Source organism: Gossypium arboreum, chromosome 11 (genome assembly GCF_025698485.1).
Source record: "Gossypium arboreum isolate Shixiya-1 chromosome 11, ASM2569848v2, whole genome shotgun sequence".
In the NCBI taxonomy this organism is placed as follows: domain Eukaryota; kingdom Viridiplantae; phylum Streptophyta; class Magnoliopsida; order Malvales; family Malvaceae; genus Gossypium; species Gossypium arboreum.
In genome coordinates, this window is record NC_069080.1 from 130,867,266 (window position 1) to 130,892,098 (window position 24,833).

Below are 24,833 nucleotides of genomic sequence, written 5' to 3' on the forward strand. Positions count from 1 at the left end.
TCACCGACGTTTAATGTTCAAAAGAGATAATTTACATACATAAATTTCAAAGTGGATATTTTTTAAAATAAAAAAAGGTTATTTTTATTTTTAAAAAAAGCCTTAATAATCATTCAATGTTAGTTGTTTGGAGAAAGATTGTCTAGGTTGCCGAGGAAGATAATCTTGTTAAATTTATAGGGCCTCAATAGTTTTTTTGGAACGCTGGTGATGGTTTGGGGACTCTTTTTTGTAAGACTACTAATGTGGTGACGACCCTTTGAAATCTTCTTTCCTCGATTATTTGAACTCACAATAAATGAATTTGTAAGGGTTGTTGATTATTCAAGAGCTACTTATTTTGATGTACTGAATGGGACAACTTCTTTTCAAGGAGGCTTTTGGTTCATGAAATTGAAACGTTGAAGATGCTGAAATGCATGGGGGGTTCAATTACCTTAATGTGTAACATCCTAGATATACTGCTTTAGAAAAGGATGCTCGTGTAACTTTGAAGTTCAAAAGCTTTTTGCTCTTTTGAGTCATGTTGGTGTTGATGGGATTATGTGGATTTTAGCCTTTTAAGGAAGATTAAAGTTTCACCTAAAATCTAAGCTTTTTTTATGGTTGGTTTTTCTGAATTATCGTCTAAGATGGTTAATGTATGTGTCAATTGTGTAAAAGGGCTCTTGAAGCATATGATTAAGTTCTATTTGATTATTTGGTGATTGGTGTGGTTTTGTTCAAACTGTTTGAATGATGAGTTATTTGTTGGGTTTTCCAATGGCCTTGTAGATTCCATGATTGGTTGTTATTGTATAAAATTGTTTGGTATGTTACATCTATAATAGCCCGATTTAAGGGTTAGTCAGAATAGTGGTTTTAGGATTACTAATCTGAGGTTGGAGAAAATAATTTTAATGTATTTATATGATTTATAGTATGATTACAAGAGTGCATGAGAAATTTGATGAATTAATTTTAGCGTTTGCATACTTAATATTGGAAAAAAGGACTAAATCGCATAAAGGACAAAAGTTTTGTTTTATTAGTTAAAAGTATTAAAAAGCTAGATAAAAAAATGAGGGACATTTAAAGGGCAAATAGACCCTTTAAATGAAGCTTGGCCGGCCATAGGAGATATAGGAGACATAGGAGACATAGGAGACATAGGAGATAAGGGAAGCAAAATAGTCAAAGTTTAGGTGAACATTAGGTGATTTATTGATAAAATAATGCCTAAGTCTAGCTATCATCTTTTTTCTTCATTCTTCTCTTCTCTCCACTGAAATTCACCATGGGAATAGCCATTTGAAGCTTCAAAAATTTCAGCCACCCATTTCTCTTGCAAGTAAGTGATTCTCATGGTCGTTCATGATAATTTTTGTACTTTTGGAGTCCTTATAGCATGGGCTATCTAATGAGGGGACTATTGTATAAAATGATGAAAATTTTAGGGTTATGCTATGAAAGCAATTGTAGGATTTGCTAAAATTTCATGGAAGAAAATGAGTTATGGTTGTGCAATAAATAACTTTTGTGAAGGGGTTTTTATGAAAACACCTAGATTGGACTATTTTGTAAAGTTTGTAAAATAGATGGTAATTGTGAAAATAATGAGAATTTTGAGTTGCTATAAGAGGAATAAAGGTTCGGCTAGGCTTGGTTAGTGAGAAAATGTGATAAAAATAGATTTACGAGCCTATGGGTAAAATTGTCATTTTGTCAAAGTCTTGGGGCAAAATGGTCATTTTGCCAAAATATTGAATTGTGAACTATTTTAGTTAATTAGAAATTATAATAAGTATAATTTGCTATTATAGATCGAGAGCAAAGAAATCCGAACCCAGACTGGGGGAAGGCCAAGCTCGTAGATTGAAATCGAGTAGTTGCCATATTTTGTACACCGAGGTAAGTTGTTTGTAAATATTGCAACTTAATTATATTTATGTATTGATACATAGTTATAGAATTTAATGTTGAATGTGTTATGAGAAATGGTAAGATGTGTGATATGGTAATTTCCCGATGGAACCGTAGGAATAGATTAGATAATTGGGCCCTGAGACTAAGATGATACGAGATATGAGCCAGTGTAAGACCATGTGAGTTCATAGCATCGACACCGAGATATGAGCACTTGTAAGACCATGTGAGTGCATGGCATTGACACTGAGATATGGGCCAATGTAAGACCATGTGAGTGCATGGCATCGACACCGAGATATGTGTCAGTATAAGACCATGTGAGTGCATGGCATCGACATCGAGATGAGTATGAGCCAGTGTAAGTCCATGTCTGGGACATGGCATCGGCGCTTAACCTACGTTTGAGGCCATCGAGTATCCTCTTCTATTCCACTGAGTTCCATGGGAAAATTTGTGACTTGAGTAAATAAGAGAAATGATGACCTTGTTGTGAGTGGCACAGGTACTTGTATATCATGTATACAAAATGAGCTCGATTTTGTGTTGTATGATTAGTAAGGAAATGGTAATGAGTAAGTTATGCCTAAAATCCTTCTTATTCATGTGGAAATGTTGCTATGTTATGAGTATGATAATTCATGATATTTAGTTGATAATATTTGTATTCAACTTACTAAGCTTCATGCTTACCCCCCTTTCCTTTTTCCTTTTCTTGCAATGCCGCCTAAGTAGATCGAGAATCCAAGGACGTCGGAGGCATCGCTCACACTATCAATAGAAGCACTCGCTATAGTTAACTCTAGCATCTTTGAGTATGGCATGTATAGGGCTCGGTCTTTTGTTAAGGTCATATTGTTTTGAGGCCGATTAGGTTGGTTTAATTTTTAGAGTTTGATTCATTTTGTAAAGCGCCATAAATGGTAGCTAATGATTATCCAAATGGAATGAAAAGTTTATTTCGGTTTTGAATATGGTGCATGATTGAGTACAGTTACTATAGTTTGATGGATGCCCTATTTATGGCTGATTTGGTCTGGCAAATGTATATGAAATGGTAATGTAAAGTGTTGTGTAGGTTTGTGTAAGAAAGGATGGTAAAAAAGCTTGGTAAATAGCATTACAATGCCCACACGGGCAGACACACGGGCGTGTGTCTAGGCTATGTGTGACACACGGTCCGTCCCCATGGGCGTGTGGTTCGACCGTGTGTCCCCCTGCACCTAAATGTTGCAAGCCAGTATGCTCAGTAGTTACCACACAGACGGGAGACACGACAGTGTGTACTAACCGTGTGAGAGGCACGGCCAGCACATGAGCGTGTGCCCTGGCCGTGTGATGCTGACATCAGAAATAGAATGTCAAGATTTTCAGACATGGGCTGCGGCACGGTCGTGTCATGGCCGTGTGAGAGACAAGGGCCATGAACACAGGCGTGTGTCAGGTCGTGTGAAAACCACTTCAAGTTGCTGTTAGAAAATAAATTCACACGGACTAGGAACACGGTCGTACCCCAATATGTTCAAGCCATGTGAGTCACACGGGCCATCAACATGGCCATGTTAAGAGGTCACACGGGCGTGTATCCTATTTTCAAGTGAAATTTTCAAAAGTCTTCTAAGAGCTCGGTTGACTCCCAAGCAGTTTCTAAAGCATGTCATGGGCTTCGTAAGTGCACATTAGGGACTCTGAAGAAGAGTTTGGAAATTTTTAAATTGGAATGGAGTTTTTAAAAATAGAGATCAGTGGAACGCATGTGTTTGAGTTAAGTAATATCTCGTACCCTATCCCGACACTAGATACAAGTAAGGGGTATTACAACATCAATGGCGATTTATCTATTATGTCTCCACTTTGTGACTATTTTATCCATTTAACTCCCAAAAAAATAATATTTATAAAAATGACCCTAGTTGAAAAACATTCACTCAAATGACTTGAAATTAACAGTAAATTTGGGTTATGGGAATCAATGGCCGACACCCCCTTATATTTTGACCCCATATTACCTGATGATTGTGTTAGGCTTTTTTTTTTTAATTTGGGGACATTAATGGCCAACATCAAGGTATTTTAAACCGTATTACACTAGTATACTCAAATTCCAATATTTGAAAAAACAAATTTGGGTCCTAGCCATCTAATCGCCGACCCCAAAGTACAATAAAAGAAATTTTGGGTTCTGGCCAATTAATGGCCAACACCAACACCTTTTTCGAGTCTTGAATTTTTTTTGGGGACACTAATGGCCATCACCTCCTTTTTCGAGTATCAAATTTCTTTTTTGTTTTGAGACACTGATGGCCAGCACCAACTTTATCAGATTAATTTTTTTTTGTTCTAGGACACTGATGGCCAGCACCAAGTATTAAAAAAATTATTTCTCTTAATTTTGAGAATCAGATGGCCAGAACCCCCTTACTCTATATATAGGGGTTGGTTTGGGTTCAGATATTGTCATTGGATGAGAAAAATTTTGTTGAGAGAGCCATCAAAATGAGAGCGTTTAGTAGTGTATCATCAAATGAGTTTTTTGTAGTGGATTACAGATGGGAGTGTTTTGTAGTGTACAACCGAATTTCGAGGTGTTGGTGTCAGCCATCTATTGGCTAGAACCCAAAAAGTTTTTATTATTGTACTTTGGTGCTGGCCATTAGATGGCCAAGATCCAAATTTTTGTTTTCAAATATTGGTATTAGAGTATACCAATATAATACGATTTAAAAAAAAATACCCTCTTATTTCTCTTTTTTAGTCTTCCTGCTATAAAGTTGTCACTCATTGGTTGTCGTTTTCATTATAAATACAGAATTAAATTTTACTAATTTTTTATATAATATTTATTTTATATATAATCTCACCCAAATTTTTAATTAGGGGAAAAATATGGTTAAGCACACTTTGTTATTATTTATAATGTTATTTGAATTAAATTTTACCCACAAAAATTAATATTTTCAAAATTTTATGACTCAACAAATAATTTTTTTGTTTAAAATTAATGGTAAATGAAATAAATATTACCTTCATGCAAATTTTATTTAACAAGTTGGAAACATAATAAAGTGGTCCAATTTGAAAAGTCATACAAACATCCAATCACATAATTTTGCGATGCAACAATCAAGCTTTTTCATATTCTATCATCTCTAAGAAATTTCAAACTCTCATAGTTCAATGTATTTATGACAATTATTTAAAAAAAATGAAGTTAAAAATCCAGCCGTTTGATTGACAAACAGCCACTGTGGGAAAGAACAGGTAACATAAGTGCTAAAAGTCGGCTTTGGAGACAGCATTTATTTGAAAGGCAATGGAGGCATTTATTTTAAAAATGGCTTTTTTTCGAAATCTGATTTCATAATTTTAAAAGATTTGAAAATATCTAATTTTAAGATTAATTATAAGCATGACTTTATTTTTATAATCTTGAACATTTTTGATGCGGTCGTTGAGAGCACCAAAAATATTCTATTCCTTGTAAAATAATGAAAAAGAAATAGTAAAGGGGAAGTAGGGTCGAATCCTCAGGGACCGGATTATACGAATGCTTGTCTCTCGAAATCCTGGGCAGAATCGTGCTCAAGAAAACCTGCGTTCCTGGAAAAAAATAAAAAACAGAATTTAAGAATTGATTTTGGAAGCGAAAATAAAATAAAAACAGAATTTAAAGTTTATTGAAATTATGATTACGAAAATAATAAAAATAATAAAGAGAGTTTTAAGATAAAAGAAATTCTTATGGGAAAGTTCCAGCCTCGGTTGTCTCATTACGCCTTGGGCTCAATCCTTGGCTTTTGAATGATCCTTCTCGACTCGAGTAAGCCAGTTATAGTGGAAGAGGACGCCTACGACCACCAGCTCCAAAGATTAGACTTACGATTTTTAGGGAACCTGACTCTAGCCAGTAATCTATGCTAGATCAACGCTTCTCAATGGCGAATCCCACGCCATTTTGTCTCTTTGGCTCGCCAACCTCTGACGCAGTAAGTTAACGAACCGACTATGCAATCCTTCCAATACATACAAAGCGGCCGCCTTTGCATATGCTGAAAAGCTTACTTCTTAAGGGCCATGGACAGAAGCGTCAGCCCGTAGTGCGGAGAAACGATGAATACTTGGCGAGAAGGCTAAGTACGGATTCTAGGCCTCAAGAACCTTTTTTGGGGAAATATTGACAACTTTTGGCTAGAAGGGTTTTAGTGGCTCATGATAATTGTGGGAAAGAAAATAAATAAAAATATGGAAAAGAAATTTTATTGAAAAGAAATATGAAAGAACAAAAGACTTTTGGGGAGAGTGTTTACGAAAAAGATCCTTCAAATAGAGTCACTTCACCCCCTATTTATAGTGCTAGGGAGATAGTCTAATTGAACTTAAATTCTAAAAAGATAAATACATTTAATTAAAGATAAACAAAGATAATTAAAATAAAATCCTAAATTTGAATAATCCTAATAATTATCTTAATATTAATTATCCTAATAGAATAAAAGAAAATAGAGTCTTCCAAAATAAAATATCTTCTATTTGCTTTTAAGTCCTTGTGCCTTCCATGTTCGCACTTTTGGCACCATATTTGTCCCACGTTGCATATTGGCCCATTTAATCTCCAAATTGACGCTTTTTCCCTTGAATTTACTTTTCGCCTCCAATTTAGTCCCTAAAAGATAAAAAGACATAAATAGCTCAAATTAATAGGCTCAAGCTCAAAATAAACACATGATTAATATATAAAAATACGTCATTTTAGAGTATTATCAAATTCCCCCTACTTAGCCCATGCTTGCCCTCAAGTATGGTTCCTATCAACTGTGAAAGCTAGATTCTGCCATAAAAGAAATACCACTCCAAAGTTTCATAAAAATTAGTTAAAAACGCATAGGAAAAATAAAGAGACCTCTAAGCTTGCTTTAAGTAAAACAGAAAAAGTATTCCAATTATTTCACACAAAAATTAAGATCGACTTGAGTTATGCCATTTAGGTAAATTACCAAACCTACTAAGACACCTTAATTATTTCCTCCTTTAGTCCCCGAAGTGCAACTTTATTAGTACTTATTTTTTTCTTCTTTTTTTTTCCTTTTTTAATTTTTTGATTTTTTTAAAATTTTATTATTATTTATTTACTTAGGAATATATTAAACCTTTTGACGCGAAGAGAGATGACAACCCAAGCACCCCACCCGGTTACTCATTAACATACTCCTAAAATTATTTATTTCGGTTAGCGGAGTTTTACCCAACACGTCACACAACCTTTTGACGCAAGTAGAATGACAACCCAAGCACCCTACCCGGTTACTCAGTCAGTCACGATTTGAGCCATACTCATAACCTCGGCTAGCGGAGTTTTACTTGTCACATCACACAACCTTTTGACGCGAAGTAGAATGACAACATTTTCTCTCTCTAGGTTTTAATTTTGTGCCATCAATTTGTTAAACCACATTAAAAGAATAGTTGTTTTAAGGATTTTTAACGTAAAAATTAGGTTATTTCTATAATTAATTTAGAAGTTAAGTTATTTTTATAATTTTTTAAGTTTACAAGGTCAGATTACTAAAAAGACCTTTAAAAAATTAAAGTGGCATGGTTGGATTGCCCCATAATTTTTTTTCGTATTTTTTCTTTTGATGTATATTTAAAAATAAGAATATTTTCTCCAAAAAATTGGTTGGTGCTGCCTAACACACCAACGACATCCATTCAAAATATATTTTTTCATCATGAATACTCATATTTTTCACATGTATTTTGAAAAATACATACTGGCACCGTCCCCAATTTTTTTTTTTAAATCGATAATTGGGTAATAATGAGGGGTGATGGTGCCAATGTGTTAGGCAATACCAACAACTACTATAATATCTCTATCTGTTTGCCAATATTTTATCTATTATAAAGAGGTTTATTATATACCTATAACAACATGTTTGTTGTATGAACTAATGCATATATACCTATAATAGTATATGTATATTAGTTCCATCTATCGATGTATGTAATACAATCAATCTTTTCTATAATAGTTCCATCCATCTGCTAATATTTTGCCTATTATAGAGAGGTATTAATTATTATAAATACCTATAATAATATGTTATTATTATATTGAATTTCAATATAATTGTTGTAAATCTATAATAAAATTCATATATTGAATTTCAATAAAAAAAGAAAGTGAGAATTATATGAAAAAAGAGAAAGTGAAAATCAAATTAATAAAAATAAAACTATTGTGTAGGTGCATGCACTATTACTTTAATGCATATTTTATTTTACATTTTTAATATAATTATTTGTGAAGTTCAACTAATCAGTATGAGTTATCACATTGAATTAATTAATTTATTATAAATTATTAAATTCAAGTAATTAATTAAGTGTATGATGTTTCAAATTTATAATAGAATATTTAATCAAGAAACTCAATAATTTATTGAATTGACTCATTAAAGATTATTTTCATTTAATAACATAGGATTAATATTTAAGAGATTTTTCATATGAAATTTAAACATTTTACTAAAATAATAAAATTATAATTATAATAGGTTTGCTTATATGACGTAGTTATAATTTTATTTAAAATTTTAAATAATATGTAATTATAAAGAAATAATTTAATAAAATTGTAGTTCGTAACTATGGATATTATTGTTATAAGTGAAAAATTATTATAAATAATTATAATATAATATAAAAATTAAATTTATTTATTAAAAACTTGATTGCTATAACATAACAAATGGTTGTTATAGAGAAAGTTTAATATATATATATATATATATATATATATATACTGTGTACTGCCAGTTAGCTATAAGAGATCAATCCTTAATTCTTTCTTAACCCTCTGTAATTAATACATATACTCAACTAACAACATATTTTTTAACTTGTCATTATGATAAAGTATCATTTGAATAGTCATGCAAAAACATCCTGTCTCTTTTTCTTTTATTCTCCACAGGCAGCCACACATTTTCATCATGCTTTTTCTTTCTTCATCTCAGAGAAATTTCCAACTTTCATTTATTTGTCTTTCATCTCAAAGTAATTTGCAATTTCGGAGCAAAAGACAGGAAACTTCCAACTTTCACTTATTTTCAATCATCTCAAAGAAAATTCCAACTCTCATAGTCCTATATATTTATGAAACCCAATCTTTCAACCCATTTTCTGCTCATTCATATCAAGCCAAAAGAAAAAAAATCCTCTTGAGTCCACTCCAAAAATATTCCAATATGTTGTTTCTTCGACTTGTTTTTGGGTCACTGTTCATAGTTTGTTGCCTTACAACGCTTACAAACGAAGCTGCACTTCCAAATGCTGAAGGTAATTCATAATATTAAGCTATGGAAGCTTAATTTGGTTAATTAATTCTTTTAGTAAATTCCACACTTTCTTTTTTGTTGTTACAGTGGAAGCTTTGGAAAGTATTGGTAAAACATTAGGGAAGTCAAACTGGAACTTTATTGAAACATGCATTCAAGGCAATGGTCGGTTGGACCAACCTTCACCCAAGTTTAATGAATCTTATGTTGATAATGTTACATGCGATTGTTCCTTCAACAACAATACTACTTGTCATGTCATTCACATGTAAGTATATATATATATGTATATATATGCATATTATTTTATAATGAAAATTTTATCCACCACGTCTAAACTTGTTAGATTTTATTTATGAATTATATATGATTTAATAAGCATTTAATCTAAAATTTATTATTAAGAAGTGAAGAGTATTTTAACTTTGAATATGAGATGATGCCTAAGACTTGATATTATATATATGTTAAATTATTTGGCAAATGAAGAAATTAATCAACTTAAATATAAGATTATAGGAAGTTTAATTTTATACTTCATTAATTTGTTTAATAAAAGTTGTGGATGATGCACAGAGAGCGTTTAACATCACTCCACCTACCAGCCGACATGCATGTAGGTCCAACCCACAAGATATGATCCGAATCTTAGAAAACAATGGTATTACATAAGATATAAAGGCATATATGGACTCTTTTATTATATTCTATAATTTAACTTTTTAAAATTTATATTAATTTTAATTTTAATTAAAAATAATATATAAAAATATGTTTAGATTTAATTTTAAAATTTTAAATTTAACTATAAAATTCTGGATAAATATTTTCTTTTGAAATTTAAATTTGCATATTATAATTGTTTAACTTCTAATTGGTGCGTAGAAGTACCTATTAACTAAACGAATATCATGAAACTTGTATCTCTTTTCAATAATTTAATGTTATTTTAATAGTTTCATATAATCTATTCTCTTATTTAAATTGGATGCAAATTTTATTTAATTTCTAATTAATTTAATATTATATAATTTAGAAATAAGTATTTTATTTTTTAAAACTTAAAAGTACTATATAAAAAATATTTTTCAAAAATACTATGAAATTATTGATTTTATTTACTTGAAAAATATTTTTAGAAACATTTATGGCAGAAACTTTGAAAATTTTCCAAATAAGGCTCAAAAGTTATAATACAAAATCCATTTTGTTAAAATAAAATCTAAAATTTTAAAAATAAAATTAATAAAGAAAAATTGAGAATTCAATCAAATCAAATTGAGTTATAATGATTAAAAAGAAATAATAGAACCAAATTTAACTTAGTCCTAAATTTCAGTGGTAGCTATTTATTAATATAAATACAAAAATAAATAAAATTTAGTGGGTTTAATAATAAATGACATCCTTATGTAATTGGAAAAATTATTGGGTAAATTTTAAATAGAAAAGAAATTAATTAACTTGGTTCTTCTATCAGAATACTCAAGGGACAAGGCCTTTCAGGTACTCTCCCACTAAACTTGACAAGTCTCCCTTTTCTGCAAGAAATGTAAGCAAATATTAATAACTTTGCGTCAATTAATTAATAGTAAATTATAAAAATAGTCACTTTTATTTGCCTCATGTTACATTTTAGTCACTTATGTTTGAAATGTTATGTTTTAATCACTTATATTATTATTTTGTTACGAAGTGATCACTCTTCCGTTAAGTTCTGTTATCTCCCTAACGGTAATCATACATGGCAGTCCAACTAGATATTCTTGAATCGCTAATCGTACTTCATCCGGATGAAATATGTATTAGCAGATTCACTAATATGATTATATATATATATATTTACGCATGTATCACATTACAAAAATAAAATTTTAAATACGTATTAGCAGATTCACTAATATGATTATATATATATATATATATATATATATATATTTACGCATGTATCACATTACAAAAACAAAATTTTAAATACTTATACCTAATAAAACATGTATCTCATTACAATAATAGTTATTTTCCAAATAACATATTGTTTTATAATTTTATTTCTTATTTAATATTTTAATTTAATTTTAATAATGCATACTTTATCCGGATGAAGTATGTATTAGCGATTCGATAATATTTAGTTGGACTGCAATGTAGGATTACCGTTAGGGAGATAACAAAACTTAACGGAAGAGTGATCACTTCGTAACAAAATAATAACATAAGTGATTAAAACGTAACATTTCAAACATAAGTGACTAAAATGTAACATGAGGCAAACAAAAGTGACTATTTTTGTAGTTTACCCATTAATTAACTATATATCTACTAATTTGTTGTTTTAAATCTATTGTTACAGCGACCTAACTCTAAGCTATCTTAATGGCACTATTCCTCCGGGGTGGGGTTCTTCTACGCGACTCATTAAGATGTATGTTTATTTCCTTCTCCTTTATGTATGTCTTTCGTGGTTGTAGGGATTGTAACAATTAATTTAATGCAGAAAATACAGATCATTAAATTCAACACATTTTAAGAAATTAAAGTAGAGATTTAGAGATATACCATTTGAAGAGGATGCAGTCATGATTGAAGCTTTAAATTTCTCAATCTCTATTTGCTCAATCAATCATAAAATTTTATTGAAGGTAGAGTTAATTACAAAGCATGGACACTATCCTACTACCATACAACAAACAATGAATTTCTCACCGCCTGATGTAGCAAGGGCATCAACTCACCTATTCTCATCTCTACAAACATACACCATCTTTAACACTCGAAATACCGTTAATACATTGGTCAATAATCTCAAAAGTTTTAGCAAATTTTCATGGTCTACGTGCCGGATTAGAACACCACAAAGTAGCAACCATTGATTCTGATTGCCACGATCAACTCCCTTCTTCCACAAGGAGTTGAAAAGGGCCTGCAAATGTATGTATATTTATAATCTCAAAAAGCCCAATATTCAAGGGTGAAGGCAAAAAATTTGTTTAGGGGGTAAAATTAATTTTGTATACTTTTACGGCAGTAAAAGTATAATTTCATACAATTTTAATATCTAGGTCTTTATAATTTTTAAATCAAGTTTTTATCATTTTTAGGTGGTCAAAGTATAATTTTACATTTACTAATTTAAATTTTTATAAATTTTAGAAAGGTCTAAATGAAAATTTTTCTATTCTATGGCCCCTGAGCTCATTACTTCTTGAGAATCTTTTCTTTATAGTTTGGTTTGTTTTCTTTTAATGCAACTACAAAATTTCATTATTCACTAATCTTTCAATTCTTTCCCTAAAGAAACTTCTATGCTAGAAGAATGAAGAAAGTTGATTAATTAAACCAATTTTGAACCAATATTTGAATGCAAGGTTACTTAAGCTTGTGCAAATGCACGGTTCAAAGAAATTTTATATAAGCTATCATATAAAACACAGAAACCAACTATTATTGAATTAAACATCAGACTTAATCTTTCACAACCAAAATGTAATTGAAACTAAAATTTTAGAAATCCAAAGTACATACAAAGTGTAAGGAATAAATGTCATCAACTATCACTTCCACCTTGGGATGGTTCCCATATAAATGAATTTCTCACTTTCATTCAATTTATTGGTTGTAAGGAATCCCCAAATTAGATTGGGGATATGAGTAATGTCTCTAAATCAATCCTTCTTAACATGTCTTAATTTTTTGTCAAAGAAATATTACTTGACAATAAGTTTCCCATCATAACTCTAGTACCTTTTCCACATCCACTAACCTTCTTTGGCGGAAAGTTATTTCCTTTAGTACATTTATCTTTTTTTTCTTCATAGCTCCATAAGTTGCAACTAGAGTTAAATGTTGTTCATTCTACCTCATTCTCACTTATTCCTAAACGTACTTACTTAGTCATCTCATTCAAGTTCCGCTGCTCACTAATGATGTTATAATCAATCTTGAATGGAGAAAACTGAGGAAGTGAATTAAGGATGAAAAACACCAAAAAGAATCCATCCATATTCACCCTTAAAGTTTTAAGTTTTGCAACCTTTTCATTCATGTCCAGTATATGTTGTTGAATTCCTTTATGACCATCATGTTATTTAATTCAACCATCAAAAGGCCAATAAGAGACTTATTAGCATGTTTAAAATGCAACTCTACGGATTTTAGAAAATTTGAGATTGTCAATTTAAGGAAAAAAAATCTTGATATTCACAACAATAGTCATTCTCATAAACATAATACTAAATCTATTCGACCTTGTCCAGGCTTTTGAATATTCCACCTCCTCTGCAATTCTATAGTAACTTTCCGAAGTTTCTCACTTAATAAAGCCATGTCAAGATCTAGTATATCAGATGAAAGTTGAACCCTTTCATACCATTATAAGAAATTCAATCCATTAAAAATCATCATTCCAGATGCAAGAGAATCTAAGGTAATAGGAACTGTATAATCCTCGCTTAATGATATCACCTAAGTTTTCCTTTGGGTAAACTCCAAAATATCAAGTATTCACTCATTATATGTATTAGTATTACATTTAAGCCTAGTATTTTTGTGCTACCTGCATGTTGCCTATAAATATTCATTACACTTCTCTAAGTAACACAAAAAAATAGAAAGAAATACAATTAATAGTGAGTGACTACCCTTTTAAGCTAGTACGAATCTCCATTTTAAAATCAAAATCAAGACTACTATTTAATCTTTTATGTGATTTACGATGATAACACTTAACAATTTAGGTCACTTTCACAATGATCTAAATTATTGAATTTCATTAAAATAAATTAACTATAATATTCACTATCTTATTTTAAAACTATATATAAGTATTAAGTCGAAAATATTAAAGCATTTTAATTATAATAATTTTCTTTGACTACCATGCATATGTAAAACAATAAATCAATGGCAAATATAACATAAATCCCATTGAGAACTTTATAAATTCATATGCATCAAGGAGCGAATAAGATAATGAATATATGAAAATGTACTTTTAAGTAAATTCTTGATTAATTAGCTTATGTTAAAAATAAGTATATATGCTACACCCATATTCCTTGCTATCTAATGAAACATGTAATTTAGAAAGTAAGCATAAAATATGTTAAATTTAACTGTGACTAATTGGTTAGAAATTAATTGCTTGAATGGAAATTTTTGGTTGTAGTAATGATTTTGATTGTAGTTGTGATGAGTAAATTAAAAAAAAAAAAAAATGACACAAAAGATTGTTTACATAGTTCGATTTTCATTTACTTTTGTGGAGTTTAGTTAAATGAGTAAATCCACTTATCTTTAATTCCCGATACAACAAGTGACTCAAGTTCTACCACATCCTCAATATAATAGTCTCACTTTTGAATCTAAATATCTAAATCACTCACCTTTAGGTTCATGAGAACTTAGGCAAGAAGCCTAAATTGTTTACTCTCTCAAACGTGCTTCTAAAATATATTTCTTAATGAACAATTAAGTGCTCTTAATCTCTGTACAAAATCTATACAAATCTCTTAATTATATATAGGAGTTCTCAAGAACATACCATAATACAATTAGAATTTAATCTCTATTATAGAGAAATTAAAATAGTAAAAAATAATATAATAATAAAGACCAATATAAAATGAACTATTTTGAAAATATGTCTTCAATGCTTCCAATTTAATCTCCACAATCCAAATGATCTGATTGTTTGATCCAATCCAATTTTCAAGATAAAATGTTTCTAATAGAATTGTCTTCAAAATTGAGTTGCATACATGTATAATATCAACATCATTTAAAGCCAATTTCAAAATATGTCAAGTGATGAAAGTGGGCACTTTTCATGAGCACTTAAGGCAGCCACTTTAACAACTCGACTCAACAAAATATATACACGGAAACGTGAACCCATTAATCATGTGCATCCGACTTAATCAATTTAATTTGATATAGAATTTTAATTTAACCATGTTTTGATACCAATTCTTATAACTTAATGCAGAAAATATATGCCCAAAATCATTGAATTCAAAACATGTAAATTAGAGATTTAAAAATATATATCATTTGAAGAGGATGCCGCCATTATTGAAGCTTTGAACCCCCTTAACCAATCCTTAATTCTTGACATTCTTCTTCTCTGTATCTAGTCCTTCTACACAGTGTTTTAAATTGATTGATGGAAAGGCTTCAATGGATTTTGTTTTCTTTTACAAGGTTAGTGGCCCGAAAATATAATACGAGTTTAACATGAATACACATATATCTTTCGTGGTGTTTCGGTGTGAATGTATATGTATATGTCTTTCGATGTTGTGTATGTATGTACGAATGTGTATATATATTTCATGGTTGTAGAAACATAAATACACGTAAGAGGTATATATGTGTCATTGTGTTAGTTTTACTTTATGGTGAATAGAAAAATTTTTCGTACGTACACTATATATAATGTTACTAAATGCAAAAGATCTATTGTATTTCAGTTCCCTTCTAGGAAATCGATTAACTGGTTCAATCCCCGAAGAGCTAGCAAATCTCAGAAATCTTACCAGCTTGTGAGTTAGATTATAGCAACTTCGAATTTATATATATGAATGATTTTTTTCATTTTTTAATAAACGTCTAATGGATAATTAATTTTATTTATTGAAAAAACATTGTGTAGAGTCCTTAAGAACAATGGTCTTTCAGGAACTTTGCCTGTAGCACTGAGGGATCTACCCAAAATCGAGCGATTGTAAGAGAGACCTTCCTTTAAGAAAAACAAAATTCTAGATGAATTTCATTTCATTATATATATGTAGTATTTTTTTTTTTATAAATGATTTAAGATATATTTGCTGGTTTATTCAGGCATCTTAGTTCCAACAATTTTACTGGTGAAATACCGCCATCATTTGCTAGGTTGACTTCATTGAAGGAGTTGTAAGCAATTCTTAATGTGTTTTTGGTACGAAAGTTTCAACATATTTTATATGATATAGTTATGATAATTTTGTATTCTCAACAGTGAGATTAGTGACAACAACTTTACAGGACAGATTCCTGTCTTCATATTCCGAAGTTGGACAAATCTTGAAAAGATGTGAGAATTTAATTTAACATTTTCTTTATATATTTAAGTTTTTTTTAATTCATTAGATTTTTGTTTTATCAATCAATTAAATGAATCTATCTTTTTTGTAATGACAGATATATGGAGGGAAGTGGTTTGAGTGGACCAATTCCATCCATTAATGCTACTTTACTTAACTTAACATACATGTAAGCTCCAATAATCTTAAAAGATGGTGACGATATTCCTTATATAAAAAGTACAGACAAATTAAATTCTTATTTATGTTTGTATATGGTTCTTCATATTGTTGTACAGAATAATTAGTGACTTGAATGGAGCTGAAACAAATTTTACACAACCACTCATCGATGCCAGTTTGCCTAAATTGAAAAGACTGTAAGCATAAATCTGAAATAAGGCAAAGATATATTAGAGTTATGAGATATTAAGGAGTTCCAAAAACAAAAAAAAACAAAAAAATGGATTTATTTTGTGATTGAATTACAGAATATTGAGGAGTTGCAATCTCATTGGAGAGATACCCGCTTCTTTTGGGACATTCACATCCATAAAGTTATTGTAAGTCATTACACTTTCTTTTTTGATACTACAAAAGCAAAAAGAAAGTTTTTTGAGAGATTCAAGTTTAGTTTTTTCATATTTTTTTTTAACACTTGGATTGTAGAAATGGAATTTCAATATTTGCAACCTCTTTCATCCATTTCTAACTTGTATTAGGACATAATTACTTGTGAATTTTGATGCATCTTTCTTAAGTTTCTTTTCAAGAGTTAGATTGAAATTTTTTATAAGATGACGTCTGGTTTAATACCATTTTAATAAATTTTCTTGTAGAGATCTCAGCTTTAATAGACTCACTGGAGAAATTCCAAATCAGCTTTCTGATTTTGATTTCGATAATATGTAAGGATATGGTTTTTAGTTGTAGTGTAAACTACATTTTCTTTTAGTTATATACTCATTTGGAACAAATGGAAATAAAAGAAAAACTTGATGATTTCTTTTCATTAGGTTCTTAAATGGAAACAATTTTACTGGATCAGTCCCTTCATGGATACTGGAAACAAATAACAAAATGTAAGATTCACTTCTTATTTAAGGTTGAATTCCATTCATTATATGCTTAACAAGTTTGATTAACCAAAATCAAACTAATATCAGCTTTAATAGACTTGTTGCCCATATCAAGCTTTTAATAGAGATATTTATGAGTATACCTGCAGACTCTTAATGAAAATAATATTCTAAACTATTCTATTTGCAGGGATCTTTCATACAACAACTTCAATAACACAGGTGGATCAAGCTGTCAAATAAGGAATACCGTGTATGACAAGTTTCTCCTCTAACTCCATTAGTGGATCTTTGTTGTAAATGGTTGTATATATATCATTTGTGGTTGATTGTGGATCTGCAGGAACTTGTTCGCAAGCATTGCAAAAGTCAATAACTCGTAAGTGTCAACACAACAACAATCATTAAACTAATTTTTTTTGTCTTTCAGCCACTTCAATTCTGGGATTTTAATGCCTAAGCTTTTTAATTGTTTTATTAGAGGAATTGCTCCATGTTTGAGAAGCCAAATTAAATGCACAGGCGAGCGTGAGTACAAATTTCATATTTGTTAGATATTCAGAATTGCTTGTGACACTTCATCTATGTTAATGCTGATATACATTTGCTAATTCAACTTAGTTTAGATGATATTATTGTTATCGCAATAATTAGAAGGAAATTAATTTTATCACATTTAAACTCGTATTATCTTTTATTTAAAGATTTACGGAATATGGATAATAAAATGAAAGTGAACTTTTTTCTCTAGTATTTAAGTCAAGTTCGAATGCTACCTAAATACTACTCAACCCAAACAGAATTAAGCTCGTATCGTAAAATGGATGACCACATGTGTGATTATACTAAAAAATTTATCAAATATAGCAACAATTTTTTAGCTGCCATTTGTTATTACTAACCACCTAATTAAAATGAGACAGAATTTTTTTTTGAAATAATATTGGGGTAGGCATAAGGTCACATAGTTTAAATTCATATTAAATAGGTGTATGACAAAAGCTTTAAGTATCCCTTCATAACAGAAATAATTCTTCCTTGTGTGCTATTTTTTGTGTTGTATTCTTTAAAGTTTCCTTTCTCCTCTTTTCCATGTGATTGCTACAAACTATTGTTATTTTCCTCAGCTTTGCACTTTGTCCGTATAAACTGTGGTGGGGGAGAAATAACTGTTAATGGCAGCACTTACGAAGCCGATAACGATCAAGCTGGGCCTTCGACATTTTACCAAAGTACTAACTGGGCATTTAGCAGCACCGGAATTTTTCTAGACGATAGCAACTCCGACGATAAATATTTTTTAGACAATGGACAAGTTTCTGTCAATGGTAGTGATGAACAACTCTACAAAAATGCAAGGCTTGCGCCTAGCTCTTTGACTTACTATGCATTCTGTCTCGCCAATGCAACGTACACAGTAAATCTTCATTTCGCTGAGATTCAGTTCACTAATGATCAAAATTACAGCAGCTTGGGGAGGCGCATATTTGATGTTTACATTCAGGTTCGTTTTTAGTATCATTCTTGTTACTACTAAGTTCTATATGTTAGAATTTGGTTTAGCTTAATTGGTTTACATGTTATCCTGATTTGGGTGAGTGTCGAATTTTCGATATAAATATACAAAAATGTTGCTTTACAACATGTGCTTGCACGGAAAGTAAGGTTAAATGGAACGGATAATAATTGCAGGGGGAGCGGGTGCTGAAGGATTTCAATATTAAAGAAAAAACAGGAGGGGCAGGCATACCAACAGTAGAACCATTCAATGCAACTGTAAGCGATAGCACTTTAGAGATTCGTTTCCAATGGGCCGGAAAAGGGACAACTTCTATACCCGAGAAAGGCATTTACGGCCCTCTAATCTCAGCAATATCCATTTTTGATCCTAGTAGGTTTTCAATTCATTTCTCTTATCATTCCCAGTTAATTGCAGACGTAGATACTAGGATTCGGACCTCGCATCGTCTCTTAGAAGTGGTTTTATATATTAACTGGACTAAGCCTCGAGTGATCGGCTGATAGACAGATCTCTAGGCCTTATCTCTGTTCTTTCATTTGTTGATATGTCACATCTAATATATTATGCTTTCGACTAAGATGTTCATATCATCAATGCAACGTACTTATATATAATTTTGTTGAACCAGAATATAAACCTGGCAGTGGTATCTCAGCAGCTGTAGTGGTCGGTATTGTAGCCGGAGTAGTGTTTGCTGCTTTACTGATTTCAGGCATCCTTTGGTGGAATGGCTGTTTAAGACGGAAGAGTACATTGGAACAAGGTATTTAAACGGAATATCATTATACTCTGTTTCATACAACAGTTGCACCGTCTTTATTCTGCGGTTTTCAGTTCTTTTTTCTATTGATACTCATCAAAATTGATCCTAATATCATATGTTATGCGACTAAAAACACGTTTGTGATCGCAATTTAAACCCGGTCATTCCTTTTTTTCATGATTTTGGCATAAAATAGTAAACATATGTAGTGTCCATAAGTCCAATTCAAATGATATTATAATTTTTTCTTATAATAGGTTTAACATGTTCCACAGATCTAAAAGGTATAGAGTTGCAGACAACTTCCTTTACCTTAAGGCAAATTAAAGCTGCTACAAACGATTTTCATGCTTCTAATAAGATTGGAGAAGGTGGTTTTGGTCCCGTCTACAAGGTAATCATGTGCAACACTTTCTGCAGGTAAATTGTTCATGATGGAACCTGGTAATCATTTTTTTTTTCAAACGCAGGGCACTCTAGCAGAAGGCACGATGGTCGCTGTTAAGCAGCTATCAGCTCGATCGAAGCAAGGAAACCGTGAGTTTGTGACTGAGATTGGCATGATTTCAGCTCTACAACACCCTTATCTTGTAAAGTTGTATGGATGTTGCATTGAAGGAAACCAACTGATGCTTATATACGAGTACCTGGAAAACAACAGCCTTGCTCGTGCATTATTTGGTACAAACCTCATCCAATGTCTACCTATTCTAACATGAATGAGAAGTATGTGAATACATATAACTGAGCCACTCTTTTTATTTTGAAAATGAAAAGGGCCACAAGAATCTCAGTCGATATTAGACTGGCCAACAAGGAAGAAGATCTGCATTGGTATAGCAAGAGGATTAGCTTACCTCCATGAAGAATCAAGGTTGAAGATTGTGCATAGAGACATCAAGGCCACCAATGTGTTGCTTGATAAGAATCTTAACCCTAAAATATCCGACTTTGGTTTGGCTAAGCTTGATGAAGAAGATAATACCCACATTAGCACCTGAATTGCAGGAACTTAGTAAGTCTCTTTTCAGATTCATTCTCACTATTCATTGATGTTAACCTATAAAAAGCTGTATTTAATTGACGATGTTAAATTTCCAGTGGCTATATGGCTCCTGAGTATGCATTGCATGGCCATTTGACAGAGAAAGCGGATGTTTATAGTTTTGGGATAGTGGCTCTTGAAATTGTTAGTGGGAGGTGCAACACTAGAATCCGCCCAAAGCAAGAACCTTTCATTCTCCTTGAATGGGTAAATTAAGTTCTCATTCTTTCTTCCATTATGCATCTTCATTACTATGTTGCTATGTTGCTCCCACTCTTATTTTTCTAAAGTATTTGTTTCCAACACGTGTTCAACATATTCATTTCCGCATTCAACACACATATGTATCAAATGTCAAGAACATATTACATATGCCAGACACGACTACTTTATACACATGACAAAGAAAGCTTATGCATTAGTGAGTTTGAACGTCATATTTTATGAAATGAAACTGAAAGTGGAAATTAAATTTTGTGTTTTTCTAGGCTCATGTATTGAAGGAGAATGGGAACTTGTTGGAATTAGTTGATACAAGGATTGGCTCAGATTGCGACAAAAACGAGGTGATGACAATGATAAATGTTGCTCTATTATGCACAAATCCCACAGCTTCTGCTAGACCTCCAATGTCTTCGGTGGTGAGCATACTTGAAGGCAAGGCCGAAGTTCAGGAGTACTGCACAGATTCAATGTCCTCTTCAAGCCGTCAAAAGAATGTTGAAACTATGAAAAAGTTGTATAGGAAACTTGAAGATGATGATGATGCAGATATTAGCCAGACAAAGAGTATGTTAGGTGTTGCGCCATGGACCACTTCTTCAACATCTGCTGCTTATCTCTATCCAGTTAGTTTGACTTCTGGGTATTGGCAGAATAGAGATTCCACAAACTAGAAACAATTTTCTATCACCATCTTGCTGCTGGAATAAGTTCATAGAGAATCAGACAACGTATAATTCCCCTCCCCCTCCCAGAAGTTTAGTACTCCTTTTGAACCCAAGGCTTAATTAGCCCTTTTGTCCAATAAATTTAACGGTGGAATTTCGATATTTGTATACCTATTTTCTCTCATTATCAAACTGCAATAACCACCATTGACTTAGTCACAACAATAATTATTCTATTTTGATCTTGTTATCTTTTTTTTAAATTACTTATCTTATTTTCCATTTCAAATTTAATGTTATTTTTTAAAATTCCTTTTATCTTTCCTTTATGGTTTCATGAGTTATGTAACTCTATAAATAGTTACCTACATCTCAATAAACCCATTCACTTTTTCATTACTCCAAGCTCAAAGGAGTTTTTTTTTTTTTTTCCTTTTCTCTTTTCCCTCGTCACGCCCAAATGGATTCAACCATCATCAACTCCAATGCTATAAACAATATCACAGTTGGTCAACTTAATCCTCTAACCCAACTACCCATCAAGCTGGTGAGTAGTCATAATTTCTCCGAAGGCCCAAGCATCAATGCTTATGCATGGTCATAACCTTTATGGTCTTCTAGATGGCACTATACCTGAACCCATCTGTACTATCCCATAAAACACTGATACCATGAAAACCTAGCACCTATCTCTTGGTTTCTTCAAGATCAATTGATTGAAAATGTCATTCTGACATGTGTTGATCCTATTATTGCTACCATAATTGTTGCTGCCACTAATACAAAGATTGTATGGAATGCTCTTCATATATATGTGTTGGGGTTTTGGAACAATTTATCCAGAGGAAGTATGAAGTTCAGTATAAAACTTGAGCAACAGCGTAATAAATCTGGATGAAGAATGACAAAAACTTTGAAATTCAAGTCTGAAAGTTTTTAAGCAAACAAATAGAATCTGGCTTGAACTATGAAAGCAAAAATTGAGAGAGTATTTTTCTTGAATGATTTCTGTTGAAATTCATTGATCAAAAAGATGGCATAATGCCAATACATATACCAGTCATAAGCTGATCAGCTTTAACATATTTACTATTTTTAGACTTCATTGTAACTTGCACCGCTTGCATATTGCAACTTGCAAATCACAACTTGCACAATATCACAACTTGCACAATTAGGTAAGTTGATTTATCAATCTTATCAGCATCGAATGCATTAAATACATTACCTACTTAGTTCTAATTAAACTAAGTTACAAAATATTACTTAAAGTAACAAAAATGAAACCGAAATTGAACAGTAACATCAACTTCAATAGCTGCATGTGCTTTATTCGAAAACACTACAACAACTTGATCTTCATACTTCATCCACATAACTTGGACTGTATGTACTTCATCTGCATAATTTATGTGGCATTGTCTGCTCCTTGGTTGCTTTATGTGCTGATGCAGGCCAATTTCAACACTCCTCCTTGGCTTGCATGATGCAAACTCCCATTTTAGCTCTTAAATATTCAAATCTTAACACACTAAGGGGCTTTGTTAAGATATCAGCAAGTTGTTCTAAACTGCAATGAATCAGCTTCACTTCTTGAGCTTGCTCCATCTCTCTAACAAAGTGAAATTTGATCTTGAAGTGTTTCGTTCTCCTATGGAACACTAGATTTTTTACAATTGCAACAGCAGATTGGTTGTCACAATTGATCTTTGTTGCTTCCCTTTGGTGTTATTTAAATCAGCCATTATTTTTTTTAGCCAAATGGCTTGGTTGACAGCTCCTGCAGCTACCACATACTCTGCTCCAGTAGTTGATTGAGCAACAATAGTGTAGCACCCCAAACCCGGCCCAGAAGTTATGGCCAGATCCGGCATGCCACATCAAAAACGTTAAAAAAAATCCATTCTAAGTCCAGAAAATCGTACTTAATGTTCAAAAGATTAATTCATTAAGGGTTAAAGTGAATGGAAGTCATGCACCGTAGGGAAACCGGAAAAGAGGTGGTGAGTCCATCGGATTGCTTAAGTACCAAGCTCCTTCGGATCCAATCCTAGACATGCATACCGCCATTGCCACACCTTAACGTCATGGATATTTCTAGAAACCGATTTGATTAAGTCATTTTAGGAAAAGTGATTAATTTTGGAAACTACTTTCATTGCGGAAGCTTTGCTTGTTGTCGTGTTATTTTGAAATCAACTGTTGTTTTTGAAAACGCGCCTAAAGCTATCCATTTCAACAGTTAAAATAAGTAATACCTATCTTAGTAATACATATTAAAACCATCAAAAATAAATAAGCGGCCTTATTACATTTAAAAGCCCAAAACCTCAAACGTAATTAAAAGGATGTCCATTCACGGAAGAAGATCAAACTTTCGAGCGGGTGGCCACTCCGAATTCCCTCACGACTCCAAGCCCACTATGGGTAAGGGATTTCTGCGTGGATGAAAATAAAATGGGTGAGTTTGGGGAAACTCGGTGTGTAAGGAAAACCCATTCAAAGCCCAAGTCACTCAAGCCTATTGGGCCTAAGCCCATTCAGTAATAGATGGTGCAGGCGAGCCCTTTTCAAATTACAATAAAGCGGGCCTTAGCCCTTATTCAGATAATGATATGGCCCATAGGCCCATTTCAAAATACATGCAACATCAATAACATATGCAAGCCCATTTGGGTAATAGTGGTCTTGGGCGAGCCCTTTTCAGATTACAATAAAGCTGGGCCTTAGCCCTTATTCAGATAATGATATGGCCCATAGGCCCATTTCAAAATACATGCAACATCGGTAAACATATGCAAGCCCATTTGGGAGACTACTCAACCCACCAACCACTACACTCCACCGTACCAGCCATACACTCCATGTGGGAATAGCTCAACCCACCCATTTTAACACTCCACAGATTGCGGCCTTGCACTCGCTATTAACGATAAATTGAGGCAAAGCCTCCAAGATCGTGGACAAGCCACTTTCAGTACTTCCTCCGTCAATATCCCATCCTATGCATCGATAATAACAACATGGCATGCAATAAATAACAACGATCAAACATGCATTTAGGTCAATTTAACCCTAGGGGTATTTCGGTAATTTTGCACCTAAGGGTATAACAGTAATTTTCCATACATAGGGGTATTATAGTAATTTAGCTGCTTTTAGGGTTTTTCATGCATATTCCTACTTTTCACGTACTAACAGAATCACGTACTGAGGGTTCTTACCGAA

The 24,833-nt window shown here is 32.0% G+C and overlaps 1 protein-coding gene across 1 annotated transcript; it reads left to right on the forward strand.

Annotated features, from left to right (window-relative positions):
• The first annotated feature begins 8,815 nt into the window (after window positions 1–8,815).
• On the forward strand, window positions 8,816–21,868 carry LOC108481513 (probable leucine-rich repeat receptor-like serine/threonine-protein kinase At3g14840). Its single transcript, XM_053021411.1, is given in 24 exon segments — window positions 8,816–9,246; window positions 9,333–9,513; window positions 10,726–10,797; window positions 11,599–11,670; window positions 15,716–15,787; window positions 15,898–15,969; window positions 16,086–16,157; window positions 16,243–16,317; window positions 16,425–16,496; window positions 16,606–16,686; window positions 16,798–16,869; window positions 17,146–17,214; window positions 17,323–17,388; window positions 17,576–17,647; window positions 17,729–17,764; window positions 17,816–17,913; window positions 18,513–18,889; window positions 19,078–19,276; window positions 19,536–19,670; window positions 19,946–20,064; window positions 20,141–20,351; window positions 20,448–20,685; window positions 20,772–20,922; window positions 21,204–21,868. Coding segments are annotated over 24 exon segments (3,426 nt in total). The 5' UTR covers window positions 8,816–8,840; the 3' UTR covers window positions 21,612–21,868.
• Window positions 21,869–24,833: the final 2,965 nt, after the last annotated feature.